Consider the following 25,000-nt stretch of genomic DNA (forward strand, 5'->3'; position numbering starts at 1 on the left):
CATGACGACAGCGTCCTGTCGGTCTGCGTCTCGTCTGACTGCAGGCTGCTCGTCTCCGGAGCTGCTGACCAACTCATACGAGTAACACACTTAGCACCAACACCAACACTGAGCACCAACTCACGGCACCAACACCAACACTCAGCAGACACTGATGAAGAAGAGATGGTGTTCAATCAAAGTTTTATTGAACCTCATTATAAATATACATATTACATATATAAATATCTAAATCAGCACAGAGGATGTTTCTCCGCTACGTCATCATTAAAGCTAATCCAGCTAGCTTAGCATTAGGAGTAATGGAAAACCGCCCAGTGGATTCAAACCCAACCAGTCGTCTAATGGTTACATTGTTTTCTCGCTCTTCACAATAAAAGCGTTGCTGTTGTGTCACTTTGTTTTTTTCTGGTTTTCAGTCTGGAACGCTTTTACTGTGAAGCAGCTGCAGGAAAACAACAAACACACATTTAAAGGAATAGTTCACTCTAAAACAAAATTCAGTCATCATGGACTCCCCCTCCTGCTGATGAGAAGTCCGGTGTAGCTTCTTATTCCTCAAAGTGCAGCTGGAGACCCGCGGGGTTCCCTCCTGCAGCAATAATCCATATAACGAGCGTAGATGGTGTCCGAGAGGAAAAGGTCCATAAAACTACCCAAACACTTACTCCAAACGACGTCATTTATATAGATACACACCGGTGTTTACTTCCTGCTGTGAGCGACCGAGCGACACACAAACACAAGAGGGATCTGCTGCACTGGTGATTTGAAGCTTTGACACTCGCAGCAGGAAGTAAACACCGGTGTGTATCTATCGCGAGTCTCGTTCATCTTGTCCGGCGCAGCTTCCGTAGTGCAAACGCTGTGAGGGAGACTCGCGTGCCTGCAGGCAGATGCAGCATAGCGACTGTTGAGGCTGTAAAAATGTACTAAATGAGGTCGTCTGGAGTAAACTCTGGATGTCGCCACTTCAGGACACTTGGATTGCAGCGGACGAGCAGTATGGAGGAATATTACAAAGTGTTTGTGTAGTTTTATGGACCTTTTCCTCTCGGGCGCCATCTACGCTCGTTATATGGATTATTGCTGCAGGAGGGAACCCCGCGGGTCTCCAGCTGCACTTTGAGGAATAAGAAACTACACCGGACTTCTCATCAGCAGGAGGGGGAGTCCATGATGACTGAATTTTGTTTTAGAGTGAACTATTCCTTAAAGTCATTTAAGGATCATCTCCTCCCGATGATATAAAGTCAGGCTCAGTCATGATGACTGAGCCTGACTTTATATCATCAGGAGGAGATGATGGCTGAGCCTGACTTTATATCATCAGGAGGAGATGACTGGACTGACGTCATGTCACAGCAGCATCATCTATGTGTTTGTGTTGTTCTCAGATCTGGTCGGTGACCACCGGAGCTCTGTTGGACTCTCTGTGTGGTTCAGATTCTCCCGTCACTTCTCTCGTCCTTTATAACAACTTGGTGATTTCTGCCTCGGCTGCTGCCGCCTGCGTCCATCTGTGGAGTCAGAAGTACGACACCCGACACAAACCCATCGCCCACGTCCCCGCAGGCTGCGCCCACGTCGCCGTCACTAAAGACACGGATCGAGTTTTCTACGTCCGACAGCAGAATCAGACGGAGGTGATCAGCTGGAACAACCTCACAGGTCAGAGACAGTCGACACGTTTGTGGTTTTGGCCTCATTCTGTTCAGCAAACTGAAATTAATTCACAGATGGAGGCAGATATGTTTCTGACGGCAGCGTCAGCAGGTGGAGCTTCCAGCTCTTGTGTCTCTAAAACCTCCTCCTGGTCCCTGCAGGATCTCTGTCAGAGCGCTTCGCGGTCTCTGCTGAGGTTTGCTGTCTGGAGTTGGCTCAGCACAAACGCCTGCTGCTCTGCGGTCTGACCACCGGGACCGTCCTCATCTACCCGTTGGCGCTGCCTCAGGAGACGCTCTGCATCCCGCCTCCAGAGAGCCTCTCCAGGGTGCTCTGCCTGGCCGTCAGCTCCCAGGAGAAGCACGTGGCGGTGGCCTACGAGGACTCTGTGCGTCTGTTCGAGATCACCACCAGAGACAGCTTCCCCACGGTGGAGGGACCGCTGCAGGGCTTCCCCCTGTCCCTGCTCCACGGCCCGCTGTCCTCCATGGCGCTGCTGTCCGACCGCCGGCTGCTGTACGGGACGAGCTGCGGGGAGGTGAAGCTTCACGACTTCAGCAGCGGCAGCAGCTCTGATCTGGAGCCTCACCGCAGCAGAGTGACCTGTGTGACGGCCAGCACCTGGGGGACCCACGCTCTGGTGGGCTCCGAGGACGCCGTTCAGAGGCTGTGGGCCCTCAACCCGCCGGTCCTGGACCACACCATGGAGTACAAGGTCAGAACCATCTGCAGTCAGCCACAGAGGACGGTGATGTCCCAACAGACTGTAAATTATGTACATTTTACAAACTGCAGCTTATTTTCTAAATTCTGCTGCTGTAAAAACACTGAGTGCTCTCCAGGAACAACGAGACAATAATGACTAACTTTCATTCAAATACCTAGAAAACATTTCCTTTTTGATACGACAGAAAAACTGACAGAACGTTGAGGGAATTACATTTTTGATGTGAACTAAAAGATAAATATAAGAAGACTAACATGAACACCAGGTACAAGGTGACTATAAATACTAGCTCGGACAGTTTGTAGATGTTTAATGAGAGTTCGTTCTGTGGATGTTCAGGGTTTCTTCTTCGAGGGCGTCCTCTCAGCTGCGTTCTCTGACAGCGACCAGTTCGTCTTCACAGGATCTCAGGACAGAACCGTCAAAGTGTGGGACGTCTCTTCAGGTACGTACTCGTGTGGACCGACACTTTTACAAACTGTTTCTGAAAAACATGATTCGTTACTGCGGCACTTCACACTAACAGCCGCCTGTCATGGATTGTTCCAGCTTTAAGTCACTAAAAGATTTCTGACCATTGTTGTCGTTTCCATATTCAACATGTTTCCAGTGTCTTTAGTTCTGTGACCGAGATGTCTGAGTCAGTCAGGACCGGCCACAGTTAGTTACTACAGAACAGAGTGTTGAGGTCGTGTTCCTCAGCACAATCTGTCAGTCAGGTTTTTATGTTTTCGGGTCGTCTGTCCGTCACTTTCTTGTGAACACGTTATTTTCAAGAACGCATTCAGAATCAGGAGAAAGGCTCCCGCACACTGTCCACTTCACCTGCAATTAGGTTTAATGACGACAGTGTTCTGGTACTTGGACCTCGGTAGATAACCTGATGAAGGTCTGAGCACCTGAACGATGTTGTCATTAAAGCGGACAGTGTGCTGGAGTCTGTCTCCTGTTGTTGCCTCCTCCTCCTCACCTGTCGACATTAATGTGTGAAGCTGCACTTTAACAACGATTCAGAGAATTTCTTGAAATTTGGTACAAAAGTCCAGAATGACCTGATGACCTGATGAGGTCAGAGGTCAGAGGTCACTGTGACCTCACAAACAGCTTGGTCATAACTCAAGTATTCATACGATAATATTTGACATACAAACGTCTGACAGGAGAAAATGATGAAGTTTTAATCAACATGACAAACATTAAATTATCTGCTGCATCCAACAACCTCGACTGGAACCAGTGACGGGCTGATCTGAAACAGATTTAATAACAGTTGGTGGTTTACAATAACTTTAGTTATGTGACTCAGTTTCTCCTGAGCGTCCTCTGTTCGACCCGTCTAGAGTAGGTCACCTGACTTCAGCCACTAGACGTCGATGGTATCAACAGAAACCGTCTCGCATGAACACGATGTGGGTTCAGGTTCTGTCGTCACTCAGCTGTTTGTGTTTGTTCCCGTCAGGAAAGCTGCTGTACGTTCAGTACGTCTACGCCCCCGTCGTCAGGATGGTGACCTTCAGGAACGGCTTTGTGGCGTTGTCTCAGCAGGGCTCCGTCATCAGGGAGGTGTTTCGCTGTCCGGACCACGTCAGTCCAGACTACAACCCTCTGAGGAACGTCAAGGCCCAGTACCGGGTCACCTCCAGGGAGAAGAATCGGGACGGCCAGCAGAGCTCCGTGTCCGACCTGAAGGACTTCAACCCGGCCCAGTTCAACCTGAACCTCATGAGCATGCTCAGATCCAAACCCTCCTCCACCTGCGTTATACTGTAGAGCATCGGGGTCCAGACTGGGACCACGGGACCTCCAGGAGCCTCAGGTTCTGGAGGGTTTCAAAACCAAATGCGGAAAAATCGATTTTAATCATCAAGAAAATGATTCGTTAACTTCACATGATCAGAATCTGTTAAACATCCTCACTCTCACCAAAACACAGTAAATATAAAGATTCATCGATGAGTCAGTTACTAAACTGATCACCTGCTTGTTTGATAATCGATAATTCAGTTTTTGAGTTTTTGACTCGGGCTCGTTAAACGTGAATATTTAGTGGTTTCTGACAGTAAACTGAAGATCTGCAGGTTGAGGACAAAACAAGACATTTGAGACCCAAACGCATTTTTCTGTCATTTTATAGAACAAACAGCTGATCAATGAGTCCAGACAATAATCAACAGATTAATCAACAGTGAAACTATTTGTTAGTTGTAGACCAGAACACTTTCTTCTGCTGCTTTTTCTAACTCTCATTATATAAGTTGTGAGAACAAATGTAACAGCTAACGGTGCTAACGACACATTTCAGCCATGTTTTGGTAAAATGTGAGTATTTTCAGTGCAGCGCTGAGACGGGCCGAGGACGAGTCTGATTATCCTGCACAGCTGGTTTGACATGATTCGTTTGGACTCGATGTGACATCAGCACGACTCGACTGTCCATCAGCATGAGGTGAGGAGAGAACGACTGAACTGCCCATCTAGTTTGGTTTAGCTGAGACAAACTGACAGCTGCTGACTGCAGATGAGAAGCTGCTTTAGAGTTTTTAATGATCAGACTCTGAGAAAGTGAAGGCGCCGCGTCTCAGTGGAAATTACACCCTCGATAAACTGGAATCAAATCTGCAGTCTGATTGTTAAAGAACAAACTAATGTGGACATGTAGCTCCTCCTGAGGCCATAAAGAGAGCAGATACAAGGGTTTCCTGTGAATCAGAGTCTTTATTGTGAGTTTGAGTTAAACATTAACAGACCTGCTGCTTCACCTGACAAACACCAGCTACACCTGAGCACCGAGCTTCACTCTGCTGTTGGTGTCGGGTTAAAGTTTTACTGCTGCAGCTTCAGGTTTAACTCTCGTTCTTCTGTTGTTCCTCAGTCGGAGCAGAATCAGCGATGGGGAAACTTTCTGCAGTGATTTCCTGTTTGTTGCTGACGGTCGCAGCAGTGACGGCGCAGACAGGTACGAGCTATATGTTCAAACTGTCAATCACATGGAAACTACAACAGAGTTCAGAGCTGCGACTTATGATATTTACACTTTGAATTAATCTGCAGATTATAATTTGTCCAAAAAAGTGTCTGAAACTCAAAGATATTCAGTTTATTAACATTTCTGACGAAGAAAAGCATAAAATCGTCTCATTTTAGGAGCTAAAACCAGCAGAAACAACGAAGGAACCGATCGATCGACTCTCCTCGAGAACATTTTGATTATTAGTTGTTTAAAAAGCTGAAATAGTTCCTGGTTTCTCTGATCAGTGAGACTTGAATCTCTTTGGGGTTTGCGACCGTCAGTATAAACAAGAAGTTTGAAGACGTCAGTCTGGACTCTGAGAACTTTGTTTAATACATTCTTTAATCTTTGTGGATTTATTATCAAGTAACGTCTGATTAAGATAAGTGTACAAGGAAGCAGCTTTTTATTTCCTGTTAATATCTCGAAGAGGTCATAGTCTTCAGTAAACTCTTGATAACAGTCTGTAAATATGTACTGAAGTACTCTAACTTTACTGTTTGTTTCAGATATACTGAATGTAGTCCAGCAAAAAGACTATTTCCAACTAAAAATGTAAAATCAAACACTAAAAAACCTTTAATTAATCCTGAATGTGTCGATGTAAACACACCAAACACCGTTTATTTATTGAAGGTGTTCGATCTGTTTTCTGTCAGCAGAGATCCTTTATCCTCAGTTTGAAGAGTTAAAGACAAAACTTCTTTCATGTCTCAGTTAACCGTTAACACATTAAGTCCCTTAATAATGAGTCGTTATTAAGGTTGGAGGATTGTGGGTAATGTTGGTTCTCAAACCTTTTTGTGCTCAGATCTCAACACTGAGGTCCCTGAGGGGCCAGTGAGAAACAGAAAAACAAGAGGAAAGTAATGAGTCGTCCCTCTTGTGGTCAAAAAGACTATTACATAAACAAACACAAAAAAATGTCTTTTCACTCAGTGAAAATGAGGCTGGTGATGATTCTTACTCAGTATATTATAAAATATTTCAAAATATATTATAATATTATAAATATTATTCAGTGTTTTGTTATTTAACAGGTGTATCCAGAGTTGGTCCACATTAATTAATTGTCACATGCTGCAGGATCTTCAACGGCTGAAAACGTCTTTAAAATTAACTTTCAATTTCAGGTGCAGATTAAAGGATAACTACCGTTTTTTACAACCTGGACCTTATTTCCAGCAAAATATATGATCATGTACTCACCCAGATAACTTTGGTGTCATTTGAAGTCGTTCGGACGAAGTTAGATCCAGTGTTGCGCCGATATATCCATGTAATGCGAGTGACGGGGCAGCGACACACAGCCTCTATGAGCATTATCTGCCACGAAACTAGTTCATTTCACCAATATTTTGTTACGATACGCTCGTGCTATTCCCCTCTGAGTCCGGGCTCGTCTGTTGTCAACATCCGGGGTCTGTAGGTTGACCTACTACCTCTGACCTGGAAGATGTCGTCTCTGAGCTGCGCGCACCCGAGACAGCCGGCATGTTTACCTGTAGCTGCTGCTGCTAGTTTGACCCCGGATGTTGATAACGGACGAGCCCGGACTCAGAGGGGAATAGCACGAGCGTATCATGACAAAATATTGGTGAAATGAACTAGTTTCGTGGCAGATAATGCTCATAGAGGCTGTGTGTCGCTGCCCCGTCACTCGCATTATATGGATATATCGGCGCTACACTGGATCTAATTTCGTCCGAACGACGCCGAATGACACCAAAGTTATCTGGGTGAGTAAATGACCATATGTTTTGCTGGAAATAAGGTCCAGGTTGTAAAAAACGGTTGTTATCCTTTAAAGGTTTAGTCCCAAAAGTTAAATTAACGGATTATAATTAAGGTGTTTTCTTAATGCTGGTTAACAGTTTACTTCAGCAGCTAAAATAATGCTGCAGGTTTTCTTATGGTTTACTATTGTTTAGCTAATGGTTTATTTTAGCAGCTAGCCTATTCGAACAAATGAAATGGAATAGATTACTTTTGGGCAAACGGTTAATTAGCATGTTATTAAATTAGCTGTATTTCAGAAGCTAAAGGAGCTTCATGCTCATCGTCACAATATATTGTTTGAGGTTTATCGTCTTTTTTAATGGAAAATAACTCTAAAAACTAAATCAAACAAATCTGACCTTTTGTGTGTGTCTGTGTGTCTGTGTCTGTGTTTGTGTGTGTTGCAGCTCAGTCGAAGGCCAGCGAGCGTCCGCTGCCTCAGTGGCTCACCGGCATCATCGCCGTCTCCGCCTTCCTCTTCCTCGCCTTCGTCTCTGTCCTGGCGAAAAAGGCCTGGTGTGATTCCAGCAGGTACGTTTTTAATCTGCATATTATTATTATTATTATTTACTACTGTTTATTTGACTTACTGGAGCTGTTATCTGGACTCAAACACTAGAGAACAGAAATCTTCCAAATTCAAAGTCCTTTCAGCAGGAAATAGGAGACACACTGTGTGTGTGTGTGTGTGTGTGTGTGTGTGTGTGTGGAAACTGCTCTCTTAATAAAAATAATATGAATCAAGTAAAATTACAAATCCGAGCTGCTTTTACTTAAGTACTAATATAAATGTCAAATATTTTCAGTTTCTCCAGATCAAATGTTGTGCTTTCTTTGATTTTACGTCATTGTGACTAGAATATGTTGTTGTTATTGTTATTATTATCATCATCATCATCATCATCATCATCATCTTGGGTTTCAGTTTGTTGGTTGGACAAAACTAATGTTTTGAAGGGAAACAGCTATGACAAAATGTATAATAATGATCTGCAAACTGATTAATAATTATAGTATTTGCTAAAGTCGGTCCTGAAATGAAAAATCTAAAATGAAGGTGTCCATGAATAAAAACATGAGTTAAGCCCAATTCAACTCTTCAAATCTTAATTTTCTAATATTTTAGAGACGAAACAAAATTAGTGATCCATAGAAAACAAAGGTTAAATAAATAATAAAGTCCTAATGAAGAGCATCTGTCTGCAGGGAGAAGAGCCGGCTGGACTCTGAGTCAGTGAAAGAAAATGAATTCGTAACCAACGGAAACGCCTACGACACTCGGCTGACCATGGTCATGTAAGAACAACAGCAGAATACTTCACATTATTTCTGTTGTCATCAAGTAACACTTTATTAAGGTCCTCATTATTAAAAGCAAATAAAAATGATCTTTGAAAAGTGCGTGATAAAGGATTTAACCCTTACAAGGCACTGTTCTCACCTGAGATAGTTAACTGCATTGTTCAGTTATTAGCAGTTTGCTACACGTTTAGAGCGTCACTACACGTTTATAGAGCGTCGATTTAGTTTTAAGCAGTTTACTACACGTTTATAGAGTGTCGATTTAGTTTTTAGCAGTTTACTACACGTTTATAGAGCGTAAATTATTTTGTTTTTAGCAGTTAACTACATGTTTATAGAGCGATTATTTCGTTTTTAGCAGTTTACTACACGTTTATAGAGCATCAATTATTTAGTTTTTAGCAGTTTACTACACGTTTATAGAGCGATTATTTAGTTTTTAGCAGTTTACTACACGTTTATAGAGCGATTATTTAGTTTTTAGCAGTTTACTATACGTCTATAGAGCGTCAATTATTTAGTTTTTAGCAGTTTACTATACGTTTATAGGGCGATTATTTAGTTTTTAGCAGTTTACTACACATCTATAGAGTGTCGATTATTTAGTTTTCAGCAGTTTACTACACATCTATAGAGCGTCAATTATTTAGTTTTTAGCAGTTTACTACACATCTATAGAGCGTCAATTATTTAGTTTTTAGCAGTTAACTACACGTTTATAGGGCGATTATTTAGTTTTTAGCAGTTTACTACACATCTATAGAGCGTCAATTATTTAGTTTTTAGCAGTTTACTACACATCTATAGAGCGTCAATTATTTAGTTTTTAGCAGTTAACTACACGTTTATAGGGCGATTATTTAGTTTTTAGCAGTTTACTACACATCTATAGAGTGTCGATTATTTAGTTTTCAGCAGTTTACTACACATCTATAGAGCGTCAATTATTTAGTTTTTAGCAGTTTACTACACATCTATAGAGCGTCAATTATTTAGTTTTTAGCAGTTAACTACACGTTTATAGGGCGATTATTTAGTTTTTAGCAGTTTACTACACATCTATAGAGCGTCAATTATTTAGTTTTTAGCAGTTTACTACACATCTATAGAGCGTCAATTATTTAGTTTTTAGCAGTTTACTACACATCTATAGAGCGTCAATTATTTAGTTTTTAGCAGTTAACTACACGTTTATAGGGCGATTATTTAGTTTTTAGCAGTTTACTACACATCTATAGAGTGTCGATTATTTAGTTTTCAGCAGTTTACTACACATCTATAGAGCGTCAATTATTTAGTTTTTAGCAGTTTACTACACATCTATAGAGCGTCAATTATTTAGTTTTTAGCAGTTAACTACACGTTTATAGGGCGATTATTTAGTTTTTAGCAGTTTACTACACATCTATAGAGTGTCGATTATTTAGTTTTCAGCAGTTTACTACACATCTATAGAGCGTCAATTATTTAGTTTTTAGCAGTTTACTACACATCTATAGAGCGTCAATTATTGTTTTCAGCAGTTTGCTACACGTCTATAGAGCGTCAATTATTTAGTTTTTAGCAGTTAACTACACGTCTATAGAGCGTCAATTATTTAGTTTTTAGCAGTTTACTACACATCTATAGAGCGTCGATTATTTAGTTTTCAGCAGTTTACTACACATCTATAGAGCGTCAATTATTGTTTTCAGCAGTTTACTACACATCTATAGAGCGTCAATTATTTAGTTTTCAGCAGTTTACTACACGTCTATAGAGCGTCGATTATTTAGTTTTCAGCAGTTTACTACACATCTATAGAGCGTCAATTATTTAGTTTTCAGCAGTTTACTACACATCTATAGAGCGTCAATTATTTAGTTTTCAGCAGTTTACTACACATCTATAGAGCGTCAATTATTTAGTTTTCAGCAGTTTACTACACATCTATAGAGCGTCGATTATTTAGTTTTCAGCAGTTTACTACACATCTATAGAGCGTCAATTATTGTTTTCAGCAGTTTGCTACACGTCTATAGAGCGTCAATTATTTAGTTTTTAGCAGTTAACTACACGTCTATAGAGCGTCAATTATTTAGTTTTTAGCAGTTTACTACACATCTATAGAGCGTCGATTATTTAGTTTTCAGCAGTTTACTACACATCTATAGAGCGTCAATTATTTAGTTTTCAGCAGTTTACTACACGTCTATAGAGCGTCAATTATTTAGTTTTTAGCAGTTTACTACACGTCTATAGAGCGTCGATTATTTAGTTTTTAGCAGTTAACTACACGTTTATAGGGCGATTATTTAGTTTTTAGCAGTTTACTACACGTCTATAGAGCGTCAATTATTTAGTTTTCAGCAGTTTACTACACGTCTATAGAGCGTCAATTATTTAGTTTTTAGCAGTTTACTACACGTCTATAGAGCGTCAATTATTTAGTTTTTAGCAGTTTACTACACGTTTATAGAGCATCAATTATTTAGTTTTTAGCAGTTTACTACACGTTTATAGAGCGATTATTTAGTTTTTAGCAGTTTACTACACGTTTATAGAGCGATTATTTAGTTTTTAGCAGTTTACTATACGTCTATAGAGCGTCAATTATTTAGTTTTTAGCAGTTTACTATACGTTTATAGGGCGATTATTTAGTTTTTAGCAGTTTACTACACATCTATAGAGTGTCGATTATTTAGTTTTCAGCAGTTTACTACACATCTATAGAGCGTCAATTATTTAGTTTTTAGCAGTTTACTACACATCTATAGAGCGTCAATTATTTAGTTTTTAGCAGTTAACTACACGTTTATAGGGCGATTATTTAGTTTTTAGCAGTTTACTACACATCTATAGAGCGTCAATTATTTAGTTTTTAGCAGTTTACTACACATCTATAGAGCGTCAATTATTTAGTTTTTAGCAGTTAACTACACGTTTATAGGGCGATTATTTAGTTTTTAGCAGTTTACTACACATCTATAGAGTGTCGATTATTTAGTTTTCAGCAGTTTACTACACATCTATAGAGCGTCAATTATTTAGTTTTTAGCAGTTTACTACACATCTATAGAGCGTCAATTATTTAGTTTTTAGCAGTTAACTACACGTTTATAGGGCGATTATTTAGTTTTTAGCAGTTTACTACACATCTATAGAGCGTCAATTATTTAGTTTTTAGCAGTTTACTACACATCTATAGAGCGTCAATTATTTAGTTTTTAGCAGTTAACTACACGTTTATAGGGCGATTATTTAGTTTTTAGCAGTTTACTACACATCTATAGAGTGTCGATTATTTAGTTTTCAGCAGTTTACTACACATCTATAGAGCGTCAATTATTTAGTTTTTAGCAGTTTACTACACATCTATAGAGCGTCGATTATTTAGTTTTTAGCAGTTAACTACACGTTTATAGGGCGATTATTTAGTTTTTAGCAGTTTACTACACATCTATAGAGTGTCGATTATTTAGTTTTCAGCAGTTTACTACACATCTATAGAGCGTCAATTATTTAGTTTTTAGCAGTTTACTACACATCTATAGAGCGTCAATTATTTAGTTTTCAGCAGTTTGCTACACGTCTATAGAGCGTCAATTATTTAGTTTTTAGCAGTTAACTACACGTCTATAGAGCGTCAATTATTTAGTTTTTAGCAGTTTACTACACATCTATAGAGCGTCAATTATTGTTTTCAGCAGTTTACTACACATCTATAGAGCGTCAATTATTTAGTTTTTAGCAGTTTACTACACGTCTATAGAGCGTCGATTATTTAGTTTTTAGCAGTTAACTACACGTTTATAGGGCGATTATTTAGTTTTTAGCAGTTTACTACACGTCTATAGAGCGTCAATTATTTAGTTTTCAGCAGTTTACTACACGTCTATAGAGCGTCAATTATTTAGTTTTTAGCAGTTTACTACACGTCTATAGAGCGTCAATTATTTAGTTTTTAGCAGTTTACTACACATCTATAGAGCGTCAATTATTTAGTTTTTAGCAGTTTACTACACGTCTATAGAGCGTCAATTATTTAGTTTTTAGCAGTTTACTACACATCTATAGAGCGTCAATTATATAGTTTTTAGCAGTTAACTACACGTTTATAGGGCGATTATTTAGTTTTTAGCAGTTTACTACACATCTATAGAGCGTCGATTATTTAGTTTTTAGCAGTTAACTACACGTTTATAGGGCGATTATTTAGTTTTTAGCAGTTTACTACACATCTATAGAGTGTCGATTATTTAGTTTTCAGCAGTTTACTACACGTCTATAGAGCGTCAATTATTTAGTTTTTAGCAGTTTACTACACGTCTATAGAGCGTCAATTATTTAGTTTTTAGCAGTTTACTACACATCTATAGAGCGTCAATTATTTAGTTTTCAGCAGTTTACTACACGTCTATAGAGCGTCAATTATTTAGTTTTTAGCAGTTTACTACACATCTATAGAGCGTCAATTATATAGTTTTTAGCAGTTAACTACACGTTTATAGGGCGATTATTTAGTTTTTAGCAGTTTACTACACATCTATAGAGCGTCGATTATTTAGTTTTTAGCAGTTAACTACACGTTTATAGGGCGATTATTTAGTTTTTAGCAGTTTACTACACATCTATAGAGTGTCGATTATTTAGTTTTCAGCAGTTTACTACACGTCTATAGAGCGTCAATTATTTAGTTTTTAGCAGTTTACTACACATCTATAGAGCGTCGATTATTTAGTTTTTAGCAGTTTACTACACATCTATAGAGTGTCGATTATTTAGTTTTCAGCAGTTTACTACACATCTATAGAGCGTCAATTATTTAGTTTTTAGCAGTTTACTACACGTCTATAGAGCGTCGATTATTTAGTTTTTAGCAGTTAACTACACGTTTATAGGGCGATTATTTAGTTTTTAGCAGTTTACTACACATCTATAGAGTGTCGATTATTTAGTTTTCAGCAGTTTACTACACGTCTATAGAGCGTCAATTATTTAGTTTTTAGCAGTTTACTACACGTCTATAGAGCGTCGATTATTTAGTTTTTAGCAGTTTACTACACATCTATAGAGTGTCGATTATTTAGTTTTCAGCAGTTTACTACACATCTATAGAGCGTCAGTTATTTCGTTTTTAGCAGTTTACTACACGTCTATAGAGCGTCGATTATTTAGTTTTTAGCAGTTTACTACACATCTATAGAGCGTCAATTATTTAGTTTTTAGCAGTTAACTACACGTTTATAGGGCGATTATTTAGTTTTTAGCAGTTTACTACACATCTATAGAGCGTCGATTATTTAGTTTTCAGCAGTTTACTACACATCTATAAAGCGTCAATTATTTAGTTTTTAGCAGTTAACTACACGTTTATAGGGCGATTATTTAGTTTTTAGCAGTTTACTACACATCTATAGAGTGTCGATTATTTAGTTTTCAGCAGTTTACTACACATCTATAGAGCGTCAATTATTTAGTTTTTAGCAGTTTACTACACGTCTATAGAGCGTCTATTATTTAGTTTTCAGCAGTTGACTACACATCTATAGAGCGTCGATTATTTAGTTTTCAGCAGTTTACTACACATCTATAGAGCGTCAATTATTTAGTTTTTAGCAGTTTACTACACATCTATAGAGCGTCAATTATTTAGTTTTCAGCAGTTTACTACACATCTATAGAGCGTCAATTATTTAGTTTTCAGCAGTTTACTACACATCTATAGAGCGTCAATTATTTAGTTTTTAGCAGTTTACTACACATCTATAGAGCGTCAATTATTTAGTTTTCAGCAGTTTACTACACATCTATAGAGCGTCAATTATTTAGTTTTTAGCAGTTTACTACACATCTATAGAGCGTCAATTATTTAGTTTTTAGCAGTTAACTACACGTTTATAGGGCGATTATTTAGTTTTTAGCAGTTTACTACACGTCTATAGAGCGTCAATTATTTAGTTTTTAGCAGTTTACTACACATCTATAGAGCGTCGATTATTTAGTTTTTAGCAGTTTACTACACGTCTATAGAGTGTCGATTATTTAGTTTTCAGCAGTTTACTACACATCTATAGAGCGTCAATTATTTAGTTTTTAGCAGTTTACTACACGTCTATAGAGCGTCAATTATTTAGTTTTTAGCAGTTTACTACACATCTATAGAGTGTCGATTATTTAGTTTTCAGCAGTTTACTACACATCTATAGAGCGTCAATTATTTAGTTTTTAGCAGTTTACTACACATCTATAGAGCGTCAATTATTTAGTTTTTAGCAGTTAACTACACGTTTATAGGGCGATTATTTAGTTTTTAGCAGTTTACTACACATCTATAGAGCGTCGATTATTTAGTTTTCAGCAGTTTACTACACATCTATAAAGCGACAATTATTTAGTTTTTAGCAGTTTACTACACGTCTATAGAGCGTCAATTATTTAGTTTTTAGCAGTTTACTACACATCTATAGAGCGTCGATTATTTAGTTTTCAGCAGTTTACTACACGTCTATAGAGCGTCAATTATTTAGTTTTTAGCAGTTAACTACACGTCTATAGAGCGTCAATTATTTAGTTTTTAGCAGTTTACTACACATCTATAGAGCGTCGATTATTTAGTTTTCAGCAGTTTACTACACATCTATAGAGCGTCAATTATTGTTTTCAGCAGTTTACTACACGTTTATAGAGCGTCAATTATTGTTTTCAGCAGTTTACTACACATCTATAGAGCGTCAATTATTGTTTTCAGCAGTTTACTACACGTTTATAGAGCGTCAATTATTGTTTTCAGCAGTTTACTACACATCTATAGAGCGTCAATTATTGTTTTCAGCAGTTTACTATACGTCTATAGAGCGTCAATTATTCAGTTTTCAGCAGTTTACTACACGTTTATAGAGCATCAATTATTCAGTTTTCAGCAGTTTACTACACGTTTATAGAGCATCAATTATTTAGTTTTTAGCAGTTTACTACACGTTTATAGAGCATCAATTATTTAGTTTTTAGCAGTTTACTACATGTTTATAGAGCGATTATTTAGTTTTTAGCAGTTTACTACACGTTTATAGAGCGATTATTTAATTTTTAGCAGTTTACTACACATCTATAGAGCGTCGATTATTTAGTTTTCAGCAGTTTACTACACGTTTATAGAGCGTCGATTATTTAGTTTTTAGCAGTTTACTACACGTTTATAGAGCATCAATTATTTAGTTTTTAGCAGTTTACTACACGTTTATAGAGCATCAATTATTTAGTTTTTAGCAGTTTACTACACGTTTATAGAGCATCAATTATTTAGTTTTTAGCAGTTTACTACATGTTTATAGAGCGATTATTTAGTTTTTAGCAGTTTACTACACGTTTATAGAGCGATTATTTAGTTTTTAGCAGTTTACTACACGTTTATAGAGCGTCAGTTATTCAGTTGTTAGCAGTTTACTTCATGTTTGTAGAGCGTCAATTATTTTGTTTTTAGCAGTTTATTTCACATTTATAGAGCGTTGATTATTTAGTTGTTAGCAGTTAACTATGCTAATAAATGCATTACTAAATATTCGATGCTTTATAAATGTTAAATTCATAATGTGAAACTGAATGAACAGTCGATGAGACTTAAAACACATGACGCTGCCACCAGGAGACTTAAGATGAACTTCTGAGACACTTACTTTACAAACTGTAATAAATTTAACTATTTGTTGTAATATTAAAGTGTGTGTGTGTGTGTGTGTGTGTGTGTGTTTTTTCTCACCAGGAGAAAAGTAGACACAAGCGCCTACGACAACCTGGCGATTGACAGCACTGACGACAAAGTTACCGCCATGTGACATCGAGCTCTGATCCTATTGGCTGCCTGAACGTTGTCATTACAAACTCTGGATGGAGAAACACAAAACACAGAAAAGTCTTTTATAAAAATGTACATTTACAGATGATGCTGTCTCAAATGTGTTTGTTTCGATGTACCTGTTGACCGAGGCGGGCGGGGCTTACGATGAGGAACTTCAGATGTCATCCATGTTGATTATACTTACAAATATCTCCTGTGACTGATCCTTTTCTGTTTTCAAGCTTCGTTTAGCAGAACGTCGTGAGATAAAGTAGATCGGTGTATATCTGTATCTTCCTGCCTTGTTGAATAATCACGTGTTCAGATCAGTAAACATGAGGAAACGCAGCGTCTGTCCTGTGATAAGTTATCTTTTCTAACAAACCGCTGTGTCAGCTCTCATTACTCATCGATGGAAGAATGACCCTCAATTAATAATTAAACACATTTTGCAGAAGACGGCAGTCAGCTGACGTCAGACTGACCTCTGACCTGTTGTTCCTCTGCTTCGCTCTGATACTCAGGTTATAAATCATTCATCACAACATCTTCACAGCTGGTTAAACACCAGAGAGCCTCTTTGGACAAAGTCATTATTAGCAGAAAGTTTCTAATTAAAATGACTCACAGGCTCTCCCACAGTAATGTGATTACTCAGTCAGGACATCGTTTTAACCCTGGTGTCTGGTGAGGTATCTGACATGACACCCAGCAGGACAAAGACTTACACCGATCAGCTGTAGCGTTATAACCACGATCATCTCGTCACAGTGGGCCAGATGTATCAGGCAGCAAGTGAACATTTTGTGCCGAGTTGAGTGTTGGAAGGAGGAAAAGGGGGCGAGCTTTGACAAAGACCTGATAATGATGGCTAGACGACTGGGTCAGAGCAGGAAGGACGACCGGTGAACTAGCGGCAGGGTCGTGGGCGCTCAAGGCTCAGTGATGCACCTGTGAAGTGAAGACTAGCCCGTGATCTCACAGAAGAGCTGCCATAGCACACATTTCTAAAAAATTCGATGCTGGTTCTTATAGAAAGGTGTCAGAACCACGGACGTTACATTAAACCTGGACACAGCTTTGGAGGTGGACCCCTGTTCATTCCTATGAAAGCTGCTCAGTGGTGCATGAAGACACAATGGCTCCACTTCCCGGGTATAAAGTTGCCGGGATCTTCCGTGTTGTGGGGCCAACAGAGTGTGCACCAACCGGGCCCAATAACTTGAATAGAGATAAAATAATTTAATCTTGCAGCTCTTCTAGACTTTCCAAAAGTTATTAGACCGACTGGCTCAAAATATGTCAACCGAGTCATTTCACGGGGTTCTGGTTTGGCTCTACCTGGGGGCTGGGTCAGAACATACAGTACATCACAGCCTGCTGCGTAGCCACAGACCAGTCGGAGTGCCCGTGCTGACCCTGGTCAATGGGCACGTGAGCATCAGAACTGGACCGTGGAGCGTTGGAAGAAGGTGGTTGGATGGTGTGGATGGCCAGGTGCGTGTGCATCGCTTACCTGGGGAAGAGATGACACCAGGATACACTGTGGGTCCCTGCTGGGAAACCTTGGGTCGGGCCATTCATGTTGCAGACCAGTACACCCCTTCATGGAAACGGTCTTCCCTGATGGCAGCAGCCTCTCTCAGCAGGGGGACGCGTCCTGCTACGCTGCTGAACCGGTTCAGGAACACAACAACGAGTTCAAGGTGCCGACTTGACTCCACATTCCTCAGATCTCAATCCAGTCGAGCGTCTGTGGGATGTGCTGGACAAACGAGTCCGATCAATCGAGGCCCCAACTACACCACCACCGTACACCTTCAGAGGACTCGTGGAGTCCATACCTCAACGGGTCAAAGCTGTTCTGGCAGCAAAAGGGGGACAATATTAGGCAGGCGGTTATAATGCTGTGGCTGATCGGTGTTTGTCTCTTCATGTTTTTAAGTTTTCTTCAGTATCAAAGTGATCCGGTGACAGTTGTGTGTACATCCATGAGTACACGGCTGACAGCAGCTGCTCGTTCAGCATCATTGTAACGGAGAATAAACAAGTTCAGACTGAAAACACACAGCGGAGGAGAGAACAGCATTAACCATGCAGCTGACATCACAACAGCACATCTGACCAGCTTATTTTAGACAATTAATAATTAATAATTTCCTTCAAAGACTCAAACTCTTCATTAATCATTTATTGTGCTCTGACAAAAAGATTCAACTGAGATCTAGCTCTATTTCCTCTATAAATACCAACAAATAACATCATTCTTTCCAATTAACTTCTGAGGAAATTATGAAGAAATTATGGAAAATAAAGTGCAAACCCAGCTGGTTTTCGACACGAAGGCAAACCGAAGCTGCAGGGTTTCCATGGTGATTTCTGACAACGATTCAGACACAAAACACATCAACATATAATAATTAACATAAAATACATTGTTAATTTCCAGCGAGATCACAAAATAAATTACAGGTCATCTACTCAGACATCTACAAATAAAGTACCAAAAATTAAGACATCAATTATGAAACAAAGCTGAACATAAAGTCTTTTGCACTTGATTGATATGTTTTACAGGATCCTGCTGAAGCTCATCTCTGAACACAAACCGCTGCTGTTAAATAGTTCAGTTACACATGGAAACATCTCAACAGAGAACTGCGATATTACAGCAGACGTTAGCAAAACTCTGCTAACACACAGCTACCTTCACCTGTGAAATAAAAGACAGAAAGCAACAGGCTGACACTTTAAGTCCTCTCGCTCTCCATCTGAACTACGGTCCACGTTTGTGACGCCTAATCAAATCTGAGGTCGGACACCGACGCTCGCAAGTAATGAAATTAAATAAATGATTACAGCTCGGAGAGTTTGAGCCCTGCAGGTTTGAGGTTAAAGTCATTTCTATGGCTGAAACTTTAGATCTTGTATCAGGAAGTAGACGCTGTTTGTAAATTTAAACTTAGTCTTGAGATTTTAAATCACATTTCACACAAGTAAGAAACACGTACCTCGAATTAGGAAAAGCTAGGCCAACAAGATTTGACTGATTAGGCTAAAGAACATCTGTTAGCTTAGCATAATCAGATGTTTCATTATAAACTGAATGAATACAGATTCATCTCTGAGCCTCTAAAACTCATTTTTTTAAGTTATGCTAGCATGTGATGCTGCACAGACGTCCTGTATGCTACAGCTTAACACATTAAAGTCTTTAATAGCTAAAACTTTAAGTTTTAATGGTGCTTAATTAATTAGTAAATCACTTTTGAAAGTAGCTGTTAGTTAATGAGAACTTAGGCAGAGCAGCTCAGATGTGATAAAGGATTTGTTGCGTCGGAGCTTCATGAATTTGTTTATTTTAACCAACTGGTTATCAGAGGAGAAGCCAGAGAGGTCCCAGGTGTGTTTAGCCTAGCTTAGCACAAAGACTGGAAGCAGGGGGAAACTGTTAGCCTAACTCCATCAAAGAGGAAGAAAGCATCTCCACATCAGACTGATTTACATATTAATTACATGTATCTTGTATAGTTGATGAATTAGAAATGTAGCAAGGAGACATTGTGGTGTTAGCAACAGTTAGCATCCAAACTGTTTATTGACCAACGTCTGTAAAGTCCTCCGTGACACTAAATACTTTTCTTCACATTAACGTTCCATCAATTTCTCCATGAATTATGTTTTTTAATTTCTTTATGTGTTTTTACAAGAAAGACAAATGGATTGATTTTAGGTGGTGAACAACATGAAAGTCATCTGTAGTTTATGCTTTAAATGTTAGAACATTAAACCATTTACTGAACCACAGTTGGGATCAGTGCAGCCGTCGTTAGTTTCCACCTCAACTGAAAAATATTGCGTATTTTTATTTGCGTGCCAATTGGAAAATATTCTGACATGTAAAAAACGTTAATTCAAGCACAAAGCCATTAAACACCTCGATTTTTCTGCACTCGACTGTCGGGTGAACCCAGCTGACTACAGGACAGACTAGCATGTTCGCTAACAAGATACAACATATATCATTTAAAACAACATCCTGAGCACCTACAAGAGGCTCCCTGTAAATTTGACCCCTTTCCAGCTGTTTGAACGAGGATTTTTTTCCTCTTGAAGGAGCTAGGCTAACAGTTTCCCCCTGCTTCCAGTCTTTGTGCTAAGCTAGGCTAAAAACATCCTGGAGTCTGATATCTCTGACTCTGGACAGAGAACAAGAGTCGTATGAAATGTCAGTCTGTTGATTCTCGTCTGCTTCTAAAAAGACTTTTATTATTTTAAATCTCCATGGAGACACGGTTTTTAACTTCTCTCTCCATGGTAACAATCATGTGGAAGACACTGTATCTGTTGCCGTGGGCGGCAGGGGGTCATCTCCATGGAGACACATGAGGATTTAACATAATGGATTCATTAGTGGAAGAAACATTATGTATTTTGTTGTGTGAGTAAATATGGCACTTTTTTTAATTTAAGATTATTAAGAACTTAACTTAATAAAACTGAATCAGACACTTTAACACACTGAATCATCTGATTTAATATAAATGTGATGATACAGAGAGAACTTCTCCAGTGTGTCTCTATCGTAGAGGAACATGTTTGATTTGAGGCTTGTTGTTTTCAATTTTTACAGGTTTTGACTTGAAATTCTGAAGATGTTTTTAATAACGATCACACCGGTCGACATGTTTGTCCTCATGTTTGTCCTCATGTTTAAAGAGATGCTTCAGTTGCAGCTCCTCTGGTGGTGAAACTAGCTCAGAATGTGTTAACGACCAGATTTCAGCCGGATGATTGATTATTAATTAGTTTGGTTAAATCTAATTTTTTGCCCATTTTTTAATGTTCAACATAAACACCTGAAAAAACTATGAACCTGAGTTATGATCAATTTCTCCTGTAGTTTCACAGTTTTATATGGAAGCCTTTGAATGCCAATATTAAATCATCTACAGATCTCTGTATCGATACCATGACGCAGGACAAAACTCACTCGAAAATACTCGATTACAATGAAAGTCCCTTGAGCTACGTATCTGTAACAGCTGTTTCTCTGATAGTTTCTTGTTTGTGCTGGCAAATGAAAATGTTGACGAGGGTTGGAAGGATCACTTGTGTTACAGTCTCCACATTTATAATAACTGCTACTCTGTGGCTAACAGCTAACCAGTCTAACAAAGGAGATGCTAAGCTAACGTTTGCAGCAGTTGTTCCAGAACTTATTCTGTTTTCTTCAACTCTTCCCTTTTGTTCCTCTGGATTATGAACTTTTCATCCATGAACACGAAGCTGTTGTTCCTCAGAACCCGTCAGACTGTAGAGATGAATTAACGGGTGCAGGCTGGATTTTAACTCCATATTGTTTGTTTTTAGATGATATTCTGGATCATAGTTGTTCTGGTGACAGAGTTTCTCAACCTTTTCTGTGTGTGACATCATGTTTAGTCTCTGTTTTTTTGGCACAAACTGAAAAATGTTGGCGGATTTGACATTTTGCCATCATCCTTGAGGTCCAGTGAAAACTCCAGCTGACTTTGGTGACTTTTTATCGAACGCCTCACGAGCTTCAGACTGAAATATCTCAACAGCTCTGATGGATTTCCATGAAATTTAGTTTAGACATTCATGTTCCCCAAAAGATGAACTGTAAAACATTTAGAGCAGCTACTAATCATTACTTTCATTATCGAATAAACTACCAATTATTTTCTCAAATGAGTAAAATGTCAGAAAATAATGAAAAAAATCCTTAAAAGTACAGAGGTCATGTTTTCACCAATATCAGTTGGTTGTTTTGTTGGTTTGTCAGCAGGATTACACAAAAACTCCTGAACAGATTTCCACCAAACTCAGACGAGGAGGACGAGTCTCAGCCCAGAATCGACCTCATTAACTTCTGGTGCAGATCCAGATAAAGAGACGGATCCAAAAACTTTCTCACTTTCTTTAACATTGTGCTGTTTTTTTGTTTTTTTTTCACGTTTTTGTTCAGTTCTCAGGGAATAATGCATGGATCTGGGCGTTTTGAAGTGGCTGGTACCATGAGCGGGTACAGTTTGATGCTGAGGTATACCCTCTACCGAGTGCCATCCTTAGTATCTTTTAGAGCTCTTAGACGTCTTCTGATGTTTTGTGGTATCCAACCAAAACCCTAAAACTCAAAGCACTTTCAGTTTGAAGCAGAAGATCAAAACAAATATTTACATCTGAGAAGATAAAAACTACGTGACTCGATAATCAAGACAGCAGCCAACAAGTGCCAGTTTCTATTTTATGTAACTGCTCGACTAAAACGTTCAACTCTAAATACTTTGGCTACTTTTTATCAGGTCGACATTTAAACGTGTTAAATATTTAGCTTTTTCAGCAAAAACCCACAAAACTAACGACGTTCTCCTTTTTTGTGTTTGGTGCTACTTAGCAAACATGAGCATGCTAACATGCTAACAGGCAGTCAGCGAGTCACCAAATTATTTAAAAAACATTGTTCTGGGGATGAATTGAAAATTTCCATGTAAATATATCTGATGGTTGTTGAGATATGAAAACAATCTGACCAGCAAAGACTTAATAAACATCAGTTTCTGATGACCTCATCCGTCCATCAGGTGGCCCCACAGGTGGCCTCGACCAAAGGTTGAGAAACTCTGTTTTTATTAAAGTGGTGAGACACATCTGACCGTGTTTCACCCTCCAGTCTGTGTGTGTGTGTGTGTGTGTGTGTGTGTGTGTGTGTGTGTGTGTGTGTGTGTTGACACCTTCTGATGCCGTTTCTTTTTTTGCATGTTGGGAAGTTCAGAGTTCATGATGATGATGTTGCTCAAGAGTCAAAGTGTGTGATTGAGCTTCTGTGTTAAAGTGTGTGTGTGTGTGTGTGTGTGTGTGTGTGTGTGTTTGCAGGTATTTGCATGCAGGTAAGTGTGTGTGTGTGTGTGTGTGTGTGTTATGACAGGACGTCCAGTGTGACGGTTCCTCTCTGTTTCTTCAGGATGGCGACCGCCTGCTCGTGTGTGACTCCCTGCAGACTCTCTCCGTTCACCGTCAGGATCTGATCGCCTCGCTTCAGACGTCCGTCCACCGCCGCCGCGCCCTGAAACACACACGCCAACACGCCATCAGATTTAAACTGACACTACAGGACTGGAACCAACATTTAGTTCATATCAGGAGTCAGTTGCAGCAGCTGTTCGTCCACTAGCTTCATGCTAACGTCAGTGTTTACTAAGTTTATTTTCATAATTGGGGACATAAAACTGGTTACAGCTCAAAACTGGTTCTGATGTTGATCAGCTGTTGATTTATAATTAGTTTATTAATAAGTTTGTTAACTGACAATGCTAACGTTAGTATGCTAATATCAGACCTGTTGGTAAGATGGAGTACAGTCCAATACTCTCTGTGCTTTCTTTAACAGACCTCATGTCTATGGGTTAAGCACAGACCTGGAGTTAGCCTAGCTTAGCATAAAGACTGTCAGCAGGTGGAAACAGCTAGCCCGGCTCTGACCTTGCTGAAGACGGTCTTGACGTAGATGGGCAGGTCGCCGTGCGGGCTGCCGAACCCTCCGACGATGCTGAAGCCGAGACCCTCAGAGCCTTTCTCCAGACTGATGCTGCGGGGCCGCGGACCCCTGAGGAGGAGGGGGGGGGCAGATTATATACACCTGTGTGTGTGTGTGTGTGTGTGTGTGTGTGTGTGTGTGTGTGTGTGTGTGTGTGTGTGTGTGTGTGTACTCACTCTGGCTCTGCTGTGTGTGTGTCAGTGTTGACTGACAGGTTGGAGCTGCTTGACAAACTCTCTACCTGAGTGGCGATGGCGCTGATGTTGGTGTCCGCTACCACCTGACACACACACACACACACGCACACACACACACACACACACACACACACACACACACACACACACACACACACACACACACACACACATACACACACACACACACACACACACACACACACACACACACAGAAGAAGAGTGTGTCAGTAGCTTGAATAGGATTCAATTGCTTTAATTTAAAGGGACATTCCACTATTTCTTTGGTCTCGGTAGCATCCTGCTGCCCTCCGGCTCAGTCGTGGTGTCACTCTCCACAGTAAATGTTTCAGTTTCTTCTTGTGTAGTTTGTGTTGTTTTGTCATCATTTTCAGAGTTTTTACAGCACAAATACATATTTACAGTTCATTTCGATGGAAACATTGTGGCCTTACTTGACTCAGTTTCCTCATCACAGCGTCTTTCATCAGAATCTACTGAACCGTGTCGAGACTTCTGGACGTTAAGGGGACGATCACACAGAGACACATCGCTAGAAACACCTCGCCCACAAAACCACTGCTGCGTGCTGTGGTGTTCCTCCTCTCCTTTCAGCCTCAACACTGTTACCATCAGTCACATCTGATTGTCTGGATATGACACAGTCCCTCTCTACAGCTGCAACACGCCGCTTTGCACGACACACATTATGGAAGTGTTATGCTAAATGACTTAAGTACTAATGTTAATCAAAGGTAGTTTTCCATTTATATGTTTTAAAGTGTATTTTAAATATGAAGAATATACAACATGAAAAACCAAAACAAGCAGACGTCAGAAAATAGATGAACTGAGCAAATTAATCATTAAAACAGCGACAGACTAAAATAAAACTCTAATCTCACAGTAACACCTTGTTCAGGGTGGAAAAACAAGGAGAA

The 25,000-nt window shown here is 39.4% G+C and overlaps 3 protein-coding genes across 3 annotated transcripts in view; 2 read left to right on the plus strand and 1 right to left on the minus strand.

The window, feature by feature from the left end:
• Positions 1-4,162, plus strand: part of nwd1 (NACHT and WD repeat domain containing 1) — a gene marked incomplete at its 3' end in the record, with an annotated part of 13,140 nt that extends 8,978 nt beyond the window's left edge. The window contains exons 16-20 of the mRNA XM_084354377.1: positions 1-81; positions 1,398-1,671; positions 1,827-2,380; positions 2,732-2,837; positions 3,852-4,162. The exon at positions 1-81 is cut by the window's left edge and continues 68 nt beyond it. Of these exons, the coding sequence (XP_084210503.1) occupies positions 1-81; positions 1,398-1,671; positions 1,827-2,380; positions 2,732-2,837; positions 3,852-4,162 (1,326 nt within the window). The remainder of the gene's footprint in view (positions 82-1,397; positions 1,672-1,826; positions 2,381-2,731; positions 2,838-3,851) is intronic.
• A 33-nt stretch (positions 4,163-4,195) lies between these two features.
• Positions 4,196-16,648, plus strand: pdzk1ip1 (PDZK1 interacting protein 1). The gene is made up of 5 exons (XM_084354378.1): positions 4,196-4,838; positions 5,265-5,348; positions 7,589-7,712; positions 8,388-8,477; positions 16,226-16,648. The coding sequence occupies exons 2-5, from the start codon at positions 5,282-5,284 to the stop codon at positions 16,296-16,298; spliced, it is 354 nt and encodes a 117-aa protein (XP_084210504.1). The 5' UTR covers positions 4,196-4,838; positions 5,265-5,281; the 3' UTR covers positions 16,299-16,648.
• A 1,828-nt stretch (positions 16,649-18,476) lies between these two features.
• The window catches only part of LOC311258707 (inaD-like protein), a 42,274-nt gene continuing 35,750 nt past the window's right edge, over positions 18,477-25,000 (minus strand). Inside the window, exons 18-20 of the mRNA XM_084355242.1 lie at positions 24,038-24,141; positions 23,807-23,930; positions 18,477-23,390 (exon numbers count right to left, since the gene is read on the minus strand). Of these exons, the coding sequence (XP_084211368.1) occupies positions 23,244-23,390; positions 23,807-23,930; positions 24,038-24,141 (375 nt within the window). The 3' untranslated portion in view covers positions 18,477-23,243. The remainder of the gene's footprint in view (positions 23,391-23,806; positions 23,931-24,037; positions 24,142-25,000) is intronic.

The sequence above is a fragment of the Pagrus pagrus genome, assembly GCF_965226575.1.
Source record: "Pagrus pagrus genome assembly, chromosome: 6".
Classification (NCBI taxonomy): domain Eukaryota; kingdom Metazoa; phylum Chordata; class Actinopteri; order Spariformes; family Sparidae; genus Pagrus; species Pagrus pagrus.

What these genes read in the sequence shown, in the direction of transcription:
- pdzk1ip1 (XM_084354378.1), top strand. Translation starts at nt 5,282, where the DNA reads ATGGGGAAACTTTCTGCAGTGATTTCCTGTTTGTTGCTGACGGTCGCA. An exon ending in AGCAGTGACGGCGCAGACAG is followed by an intron (nt 5,349 to 7,588) that starts GTACGAGCTATA and finishes TGTGTGTTGCAG; the next exon opens with CTCAGTCGAAGGCCAGCGAG. An exon ending in GCCTGGTGTGATTCCAGCAG is followed by an intron (nt 7,713 to 8,387) that starts GTACGTTTTTAA and finishes ATCTGTCTGCAG; the next exon opens with GGAGAAGAGCCGGCTGGACT.